The sequence below is a fragment of the Oncorhynchus clarkii genome, chromosome 12 (genome assembly GCF_045791955.1).
Source record: "Oncorhynchus clarkii lewisi isolate Uvic-CL-2024 chromosome 12, UVic_Ocla_1.0, whole genome shotgun sequence".
Taxonomy (NCBI): domain Eukaryota; kingdom Metazoa; phylum Chordata; class Actinopteri; order Salmoniformes; family Salmonidae; genus Oncorhynchus; species Oncorhynchus clarkii.
Window position 1 is genome coordinate 24,429,993 of NC_092158.1, and position 10,615 is coordinate 24,440,607.

Below are 10,615 nucleotides of genomic sequence, written 5' to 3' on the forward strand. Positions count from 1 at the left end.
CATGGGTTGCTTTTTCCGTAAAAAAAATTGAAATCTGAGACAGTGGTTGCATTAAGGAGAGGCATATCTATAATTCAATGTGTATAACTTGTATTATCATCTACATTTATGATGAGTATTTCTGTTGAAACGATGTGGCTATGCAAAATCACTTGATGTTTTTGAAACTAGTGAATCTAACGCGCCAATGTAGACTCAGATTTTTTTATATAAATATGAACTTTATCAAACAAAACATGCATGTATTGTGTAACATGAAGTCCTATGAGTGTCATCTGATTAAGATAATTCAAGGTTAGTGATTCATTTAATCTTCATTCATGCTTTTTGTGAATGCTATATTTTGCTGGAAAATTGCTGTGCTTATGGTGGTTTGATGGAGACCTAACATAATCGTTTGTAGTGCTTTTGCTGAAAAGCCTATTTGAAATCAAACACTTTGGTGGGATTAACAACGAGAATAGCTTTAAAATGATATAAGACACATGTATGTTTTAGGAATTGTAATTACGAGATTTCTGTGGTTTGAATTTGGCGCCCTCTATTTTCACTGGTAGTTGTCATATCGATCCCAATATCGGGATTGCAGCCATAACAAGTTTTAACTGCGATACTTCAAATATGTTTTGAGTTATCCCAATGGCAAATAAATCATATATAACAGCCTCATATATTTGCTATAATGTATCAATATTCATTTTTACTCAGCTTTTTTACCTACTATGTTTAATCCCTCAGAAGATTAAGAAACAAGTGCAAATATTGTACCTGGTGCAAACACTTAGTAAATCGGTCACCTAGTGTCCGGGGGCTGAGCCTGTGGAAATCCCATACATTTTAAACTCATTTCAGAGTTTTTCCCTGTGGTATTACTCTGACCCTCCAGGAAACACATAACTCTGACAATGTATCATTACACTCATTTGATAGAGTGTAATGGTACATTCAGAGCATACTACTGTATATAGGGTTATCTCTGAGATAACCCCTCCACCACCACTATATCTGTTGAGCTGTATTTATCAGAGCTCCTTTACCAATGCTCTTTCTACCTCACATTGATGCCGGAAGGCTACAGCTGATTCTGACTTCTCCACTGCCTCCTCGACACTCATCAATGGACATATTGAGTGTTCTAATGATGTCAGAGTGAACGCCTCATAACCTCAACACCTCAATGTGTCATCAGAGTCTCAGTGGTTGTGGATGAGGTGAGTTTGTCCCTTACTTTGTAAAGCACTTTGAGTACCTCAGTTGGTTAAAATCCAATCCATTCCACAGTCAGTGGATAAAGGACTGTGTTATGTTTTGGTTGGGAACTTGGATGCAAAAACATAATTGTTTTTCATGTTGTTTCTTGTGGAGACTGCTTGCTGATTGCTTTTGTTTTGACGTTAGCCCAACTGGATAAATTCACCCCCTCTGTCAGAACCTCACATTAGCTGAATGTGTTTAACTGTGCTTTGTACTGTATAATGAGCATGATAAGCAAAGTCTTGTCCATGGCCTTATTCCCATAAAATTAGTGCAGGGAAGCTGGCAGCTAGCCAGACACTTGAGCACTGGCCTATCTTGGACTGCCATCTAGTGGCCAGAATAACCTTGCCAACTCCCATCGCTTACCCTAAAAGAAGAAGATTGGAGAGCCTGTTTTAATTAACAAACATATTATTAGCTACTCATCTATTGTGCACTGCATTCACAGTAATGATCTGATGCAGTAGTCTATTGATATGCAAATGAGATGATGTTCAACAAAATGTTAAAGCAACTTATTATTCAAAATGTGTGTGTGTGCGCTCATGTATGTGTGTGTGTGTGTCTCCATGTCGAAGATCCAGGCCTTCAAATGTCTTACTTAAATATCACAAAGCCTGCCAATTAAATAAAGTGGTGAACATGTTTCTTGACTAGGTAGCTTTGAAAATGTCAGAATCCAACTGCTTTGGGGGATGAGCGAGATGAGGGAAAAGGTCATGTGGGGTTGGAGTAGAAACCAGTTATGTACTATCTGGGTGGACCAACTATACGCCACTGTGTGAGTTAATAGCCCCATTTAAACCTGGTTCTGACATACGTCCTTTCTCTTGATCTTGTCCACATTCTGATTGAGCCCACATTTTTAGACAGGTCTAGTTGTTTAAAAGACTCATTGAGATCTGATAGTTGTTTAAAAGACACATTGAGTTCTGATTATGGTCAGATCTTCCTGACCACCTCTGGAGGTAGTCAGGGACCCATTGTATCTGGACGGTCAAACCATTTAAATCATAATTATACCGGTCTCTGAAATCATGGACAGGTAGCACCATTGACCTATGGTATCAATAATTGCCTTAAAATCAATAAATTCATATTATTTTGAAAGAATATCTGTTTTGCATACAGGAAGGCACCAGGAAATATGGTCACAATTTGGACACAGTAGACAGATAAGAGACACATTTTACTACCATGGGTAGATGCAACCGCTACAATGTGGGCACAATCAGAATCTGGAAAAGATCAGGACAAAGGAAATATGTTAGCACCTGGTGTAAACGAGGCTACTGACACTTCCCATGCAGAAATGGAGAAACACCATTAACCATAAATGACAGAAAGCACTTACTTTACAAGTTACTCAACATGATCCTAAAATATAAAACGACATTTAGTGATACTTTGAAACCACTGCCTTGACTCATGTGTTTCATCATTGGTACTCAACCACACTACAACATAGCACAGTACAGCATATCTGTGGATCCATTGAATCTGTCTGGGTGGACTGACAGGAGAGTCCCAGAGAGTATGTATCCCACAAGGCAGTGGGGCTCTTCGTGGTGCTGTGCAATTCTCCCTGACATTTCCCTCTCTGTTTGTTCTGTCATCACTCCTGGTGTGAGGGGTCCTCTCGCTGACCTGGGTGCCTGAGGCCCTCACTGAAATGTCACTCTCCCTGGGTTCCAACCAAGCGTGAGACAGAGTCAGGACATCAGCACAGGCCTGGAGAGAGGACCAGGTTTCAGGTCAGCGCCTAATAGAGTGCTGTACTGTCGATTTATCTAACCCAGTCCTGCCTGGCAAACTGGCACAACTATCAGCTGGTCCTTGACAATGACTTTAATGAACATCAATATCCCACTCCTTTCACTCCTTAAGTGGCCAAGAAATATGATTCCTGTTCCGTGCTGTTTAACCAAATTTAGTTAGATCGAAAAAGCCCTTTAGGTGATTCCATTATAAAATAACATTTCAATCAAGTTAGCCCGCCTCAACAGCTTCAACTACAGCCTCCAAACCTCTTTAGGAAATAATTGGATGGCCTTTTTCATCATCTAGATATCAGCAAGATATTCTATCCAACTTTGGCACAAGGAACATCTATAATACAACTTTTGTGACGATAACCAGATCAATCCTGTGATTGTTTATATACTGTATCTCTTTTGGGGCATGAATATTTCTGTCATTTCATACTCTACAGATAGCCATCAAATACTAACACATATCATTGAGTTAGATTCAACTTGGTCCTCAAAATGTACTATTTTGTACTAATGTACTATTACTACTATACTGTTCATTACACAACAGGGTTATCAGAGGATTTGATAATTTAAAATAAAGTAGTCTGTGTGACTCAAGTTGAATGTGTAATTTTGAAAATATCTTTGGTGACCTTGCCTGCCAAATTGTTCTGAATCAACACAACATGTATCTACGATGACAACAGTTAACTGATGTAATGTCAGTTTATTGCTACATGAAAGAAGCAATTACATCAACAATATACTGTAGTTGAACATAACAATGACAAACCCTTGTCAAATTTAGGAATACAAATGTAGGAACTGTGAACGCCTCAACTTCAGAGTTAAAATATGTTTAGCTGTCACTTTGAATCATAGTTAAAAGAAAGCAGAAATATTTTTTTTTCTAAAAGAAATAACAACTGGCAGAAAGCTTAAGAAATATGATTAATCAAAATTTTGCTAAAGAACAAAAACAAAATGGAATCTAACAATTTAGATAGGTGAAAAAAACAATAGCTAGCGTCGTTGCTTTTCTCTCAGTCTTATTTGCCTGTACAGTTTTAAAAATATTGGTGACAGTGTCTTTTGAAAATGATTTTCTGGCCTGTGATATGGCCATCACAAATATTTTCAAATAAAGTGTTATAATAATAGAGCACGGGAGAACCCGCTGCCTTTTATCATGGCCTTTCTCTTGCATTTCAAAGATCATGGTACTCTATTATCTTTTACCTGATCTATTGCGCTATATTCTACTACATTCCTTTCAAATGGTACCAATAATATACATATCCATGCTTCAGGGCCTGACCTACAGGCAGTTAGATTTGGGTATGTCATTTTAGGCGAAAACTGGGAAAAAAGGGGGCTAATCCTTAAGAGGTGTTACCCATAACTGCACATTCTTACATTAACCCTCAACGTCTTACACGATACACCATTAACTTAGACCTGAACATAATCTGATATTATGGAATCATTTAACTACACTTTCTAAACAACATATAAAATGATTCATGAAGTTCTCATTGCACTATACTTTTACATAACATGGAACTACAATCAATTAATAACAAGCTTATGCATTCTGCAATGAATCAGTCATTCCAATCCTTCCAAATCAAACTGTATCAACATCAAATTCTGAATCAATACCACATGTACCTATAATGACAGCTGTTAACTGAACCTTTCTCAGAATGAAATTCTACGTCAGTGTATTGTCACATTAAATAAGTAATCTATTTTTGTCAAATTTAGGAATAAAAATGCAGGAACTATGACCGCCTTAACTTCAGAGTTAAAATATGTTTAGCTGTCACTTTGAACCATGGATAAAAGAAAGCATAAATTATTGGATTAATTAAGGAATTAACAAATGGCAGAAAGCTTAAGTAATTTGATGATTTGTGAGAAAAAAACTGGATAAAAAAAATTGGAGTCCAACAAGATAGATAGGTGAAAACTACAATAGATAGAGTTTTTGCTGCTTTTCTCTCAGACTTATTTGACTGTACAGTTTTAACACCAGACTTGGTGGCAGGCTCTTTTATAAATACCTTTCTGGCCTGTGATCTGGCGACAACAAATATTTTCAAATAAAGTGTTATAATAATTGAGCACGGGATAACACTTGAAAATAGAATGTCAATGATGCTCCTCCAGAGAAATCCTACAACAACAAAACATTCTTCCAAACACTGTCTGGGTACCTTCATATTAACATAGTTATTTAAAATAACAGCATTGTATATGATACAACAACACCAGGTTATTGATATACAACTAATTATTCTTGTTATTGTTATTTTTGAGTGGTACTTCAAGGGATCACACACAGCAACATAGCGGTCAATAGATATCAAGATCAAATTGCCCATAGATAAAGAGAGACATAAATAATTGATATATAGAGAAATCACACAGAAATATTTCCCATAGAACCAACATGATTCCATTACTGTTACAGCCACTACTGGTATCACAATCAGTCCCACCAGGAAATCTGCCACCGCCAGAGAAAGGATGAGCAGGTTGGTTGGAGTGTGGAGCTTCTTGAAGTGAGAGACGGAGATGATCACCAGTACGTTCAAAAATACTGTAACCGCTGAAGTCAATGAGATGAAGATGTACAGTGTTATGTAAATAGATGTCGATAGCAAAGCCTTTCTGCAAGAAGAGTTTTGGTCTGGAAAACAGTATTGAGCATCTTCGTGTTCCTCCATTTGTAATGGGTAAAAATGGGCGAGTTCTTGCTTGGTCCTGTGTGTGACACTGTCAGGTCAACTTTCTGACAAACTCTGAGCTCTGTCTCTCTATTTATCCCAGAGTGACTGACAGACACTCCCCTCCTCAGAGTCTCTCTGCACACACACCACGAAAACATAAACACGTGAGCACACTACTGCTCGAACGGTCTGATTAGCAAATTTGTGAATCCGTGATGTGATGCATGACAGGAGTGGATGTTGCTGTGTCCACACAGCCTGTCCTTCAGCCTTACTGATTAGTTTAGATTAAATAGTTTAATAGCCACATGTACAGTGTACAGTGAAATTATTGAGCTCCGAGCTCCAACATTGCAGGACAAAGTTAAGTAAAACAATGTAAATTATAAAAAATAACATTTGATATGTTTTAACTGTACTTATTAACAACTGTAGCGATGATACATGTCCACTGGGATGGGGGCATGGTAAAACGTCTGTTGATGGCGGGGGGAACAGCAGAGGGGGTGGAGGAAGACTGGGGTTGGGGGAATGGTAAATGTCCATGGAGAAGCAGCAGAGGGGGTGGGGGAGGATTACTGGGGAGCAGAGGGGAGAGACAGAGGGAGAAGGTAGCTGACGAGTGACCTCAATTCAGCAGCCTGATGGTCTGTATTTAGAAGATTTTTGCCAGTCTTACAGTTTTTGCATGGTACTCCTATACTGCCAGTGTCTGATTGATGGAAACAGGGAGAACAGGCCATGGCTCGGGTGGCTGGAGTCCCTGGTGATCTTCTTGGGCTTCCTGCGACACCTGGTGTTGTAGGTGTCTTGGATGGAAGGCAGTGTGCACCCAATTGCGCATTTGGCTGAGCGTACCATTGTCTGTATCGCCTGTAGTGCACTTGCTGAAGAAGACACCACAGCAATTCTTCAACCTCAGGATTCTGAAGAAATTTGGCCTGTTCCCGAGGGCCCTCACAGTTTTCTATAGGAGCACCAACGACGGCATACTGCATCACAGCCTGGTACGGCTGTCTATGTGGTTTGAATACTTTCAGAATATACTGTATGAACAAATTAGGGGCAAGAACAGCTCAAATAAGCAAAGAGAAATGACAGTCCATCATTAATTTAAGACATGAAAGTCCAAAAAAATGTCAAGAACTTTTAAAGTTTCTTCAAGTGCAGTCACAAAAACCATCAAGTGCTATGATGGAACTGGCCCTCATGAGGACCGCCACAGGAAAGGAAGACCCAGATTTACCTCTGCTGCAAAGAATAAGTTCATTAAAGTTACCAGCCTCAGAAATTGCAGCCCAAATAAATGCTTCACAGAGTACAGTAGTGGAGAGGGTAGCAAGTTTTAAGTTCCTCGTCATACACATCACAGACAAACTGAATTGGTCCACTCACACAGACAGCATTGTGAAGAAGGCGCAGCAGCGCCTCTTCAACCTCAGGAGGCTGAAGAAATTCGGCTTGTCACCAAAAGCACTCACAAACTTCTACAGATGCACAATCGAGAGCATCCTGGCGGGCTGTATCACCGCCTGGTACGGCAACTGCTCCGCCCTCAACCGTAAGGCTCTCCAGAGGGTAGTGAGGTCTGCACAACGCATCACCGGGGGCAAACTACCTGCCCTCCAGGACACCTACACCACCCGATGTCACAGGAAGGCCATAAAGATCATCAAGGACATCAACCACCCGAGCCACTGCCTGTTCACCCCGCTATCATCCAGAAGGCGAGGTCAGTACAGGTGCATCAAAGCTGGGACCGAGAGACTGAAAAACAGCTTCTATCTCAAGGCCATCAGACTGTTAAACAGCCACCACTAACATTGAGTGGCTGCTGCCAACACACTGACACTGACTCAACTCCAGCCACTTTAATAATGGGAATTGATGGGAAATGATGTAAATATATCACTAGCCACTTTAAACAATGCTACCTTATATAATGTTACTTACCCTACATTATTCATCTCATAGGCATACGTATATACTGTACTCTATATCATCGACTGTATCCTTATGTAATACATGTATCACTAGCCACTTTAACTATGCCACTTTGTTTACATACTCATCTCATATGTATATACTGTACTCGATACAATCTACTGTATCTGCCTATGCTGCTCTGTACCATCACGCATTCATATATCCTTATGTACATATTCTTTATCCCCTCACACTGTGTACAAGACAGTAGTTTTGGAATTGTTAGTTAGATTACTTGTTGGTTATTACTGCATTGTCGGAACTAGAAGCACAAGCATTTCGCTACACTCGCATTAACATCTGCTAACCATGTGTATGTGACAAATAAAATTTGATTTGATTTGATTTGATTTCAAGTAACAGACACATCTCAACATCAACTGTTCAGAAGAGACTCCATGAATCAAGCCTTCATGGTCGAATTTCTGCAAAGAAAGTACTGCTTAAGGACAACAATAATAAGGAGAGACTTGCTTGGGCCAAGAAACACGAGCAATGGACATTAGAACAGTGGAAATCTGTTCTATGGTCTGATGAGTCCAAATTTGAGATTTTTGGTTCCAACCACCATGTCTTTGTGAGACGCATAGTAGGAGAACGGATGATCCCCACATGTGTAGTTCCCACCGGGAAGCATGGAGGAGGAAGTTTGGTGGTGTTCAAAGCACAGCATTCTGCAGTAATACACCATCCCATCTGGTTTGCGCTTGGGACTATAATTTGCTCTTCAACAGGACAATGACCCAACACACCTCCAGGCTGTGTAAGGGCTATTTTACCAAGAAGGAGATTAATGGAGTGCTGCATCAGATTACCTTGCCACAATCACCCGACCTCAACCCAATTGAGATGGTTTAGGATAGGTTGGGCCGCAGAGTGAAGGAAAAGCAGCCACCAAGTGCTCAGCATATGTGGGAACTCCTTCAATACTTTTGGAAGAGCATTCCAGGTGAAGCTGGTTGAGAGAATGCCAAGAGTGTGCAAAGCTTTCACCAAGGCAAAGGGTGGCTACTTTGAAGAATTTCAAATGTGAAATATATTTTGATTTAACCCTTTTTTGGTTACTACATGATTCCATATATGTTATTTCTTAGTTGTGATGTTTTCACTATTATTCTACAATGTAGAAAATAGTACAAATAAAGAAAAACCCTGGAATGAGTAGGTGTGTCCAAACTTTTGCCTGGTACTGTATATTGTCACGCCTTGGAGCTTGTGGTTACACCCACCGCTCGTCCCGTTGAAGGAAATAGAGCGTGTCTACTGTTTATGTCCAGCATGTGTCGGGCCCATTTGCTTTGATGAAAGCGAGAGTATTGCGCTAGAGCGGAGACTAACTCTGTGTTTTTGGACACCTCCCTGCAAGTGGAGGCCCCGGCATCTGGGAAACTAAGTAAAACACCATCCTGTGTAGATAACCAAGGTGGCTTATGGGAGGTAAGAAATGACCGACTAAGCAATCTTGGTATCAGCGATATAAAAATGGTGCATTGTCTGTAAAGGCTGTTCATCTCAACAGTCAAGACTGTTGGGCTGACTGGGTTCATTACTGCAATAATTAATCAAAATTAAATAAGATGATTGTTTGAAGAAATGACCAAGTCTCTCTCAGTGCTGAATATCCACGACAGATGTGTCACCGCTTTTCCCTGCTCACAAGAGCACAAGGAAGAGAGGCATGCTCAAGAATGACCAGTTGGCGGGTGAATGGATCCCTCGACCTGTTGGACTCCAACTGACACTATGTAATTGGATACTTAGAGCTTGTGATTCTCCGATAAGTGTAACTCATATTCGCATAGAACCGGGGCTGCGCAAGTAACCCAAAGTTTTGGGTCCACTTCTGAATGAAAGATACACTGAACAGTGTTACTTGAGATTCCGTGCATTATAGAGGCTTTCATCTCACCTTGCATCTCAGTCATCAATTATGCTTGTAGTTCCTTCTTCCATTGCTCCATGTCAGTGGGCATGGGGGTTGCCCCTCTCTGGGGTGGATGCTATACAGCCCCAGCACACTGGGCCTCCCCATTGATGTCCGACCACCTCCTTCCATGGCTCTCCTTCGTTGCATCTGCAAATGACATGTTACGGTTATGACGAAGTTCTTGACTAACTGGCCTGCCACTAACCCATGTAACCAGGTTTCTAGTAGGACTACCTCTGAAGTCGATGTCCGCATCCGCCTGGAAACCCAATTAGGGTAATAAAAAAATCCCCATCAAAATCTGTCTGTTTAAGCTAGAGGTATCTTTAAAAATTGGAAAGTCAACTATAAAAAAGTGCAGAATTCCCGCCACATGTTATGAATATTTCACCAAAAATGTGATACACATCAAATCAGTTTACTTGGCTCATCGAGCTCTAGCGACTCCTTGTGGTGGGCTGGGCGCCTGCAGGCTGACCTCGGTCGTCAGTTGGTGTTTCCTCCAACACATTGGTGCGGCTGGCTTCTGTGTTAAGCGGGCGGGTGTTAAGAAGCGCGGGTTAGGAGGATGCATGACTTGACCTGCACTTCCCGAGCCTGTTGGGGAGTTGCAGCGATGAGACAAGATTGAAATTGGGGAGAAAAGGGGGGTAAAAGTAATACAATTAAAATAAGCACATTGGGTGCAGAATTCATTCATCTGTGGCTACTTTGAAAAAAGAAAAAGAAAAACCCTTGAATGAGTATGTGTCTCCAAAGTTTTGACTGGTACTGTATATGTATAGGAAGTAGAGGCAAGCTCGTCTTAGGAAAACCCTGGAATGAGTAGGTGTGTCCAAACTTTTGACTGGCACTGACTGCAAGATATATATCATCAAATTGAGGAGTGTGTTTTTCTTTATTTTCTATGACACTGGATGTTTGTAAGGTCAGAATGGAAGTGCAATTATGTTGTG

At 40.6% G+C, this 10,615-nt stretch overlaps 1 protein-coding gene across 1 annotated transcript; it reads right to left on the minus strand.

The window, feature by feature from the left end:
- Positions 1-4,795: 4,795 nt before the first annotated feature.
- On the minus strand, positions 4,796-5,743 carry LOC139421947 (trace amine-associated receptor 13c-like). The gene has a single exon (XM_071173084.1). It carries the CDS (start codon positions 5,741-5,743, stop codon positions 4,796-4,798), a length of 948 nt encoding a protein of 315 aa, XP_071029185.1.
- Between the last annotated feature and the right edge of the window lie 4,872 nt (positions 5,744-10,615).

Excerpts from the sequence above, each read along its gene's own strand:
- LOC139421947 (XM_071173084.1), bottom strand. The coding sequence starts at position 5,743 with ATGGAGGAACACGAAGATGCTCAATACTGTTTTCCAGACCAAAACTCT.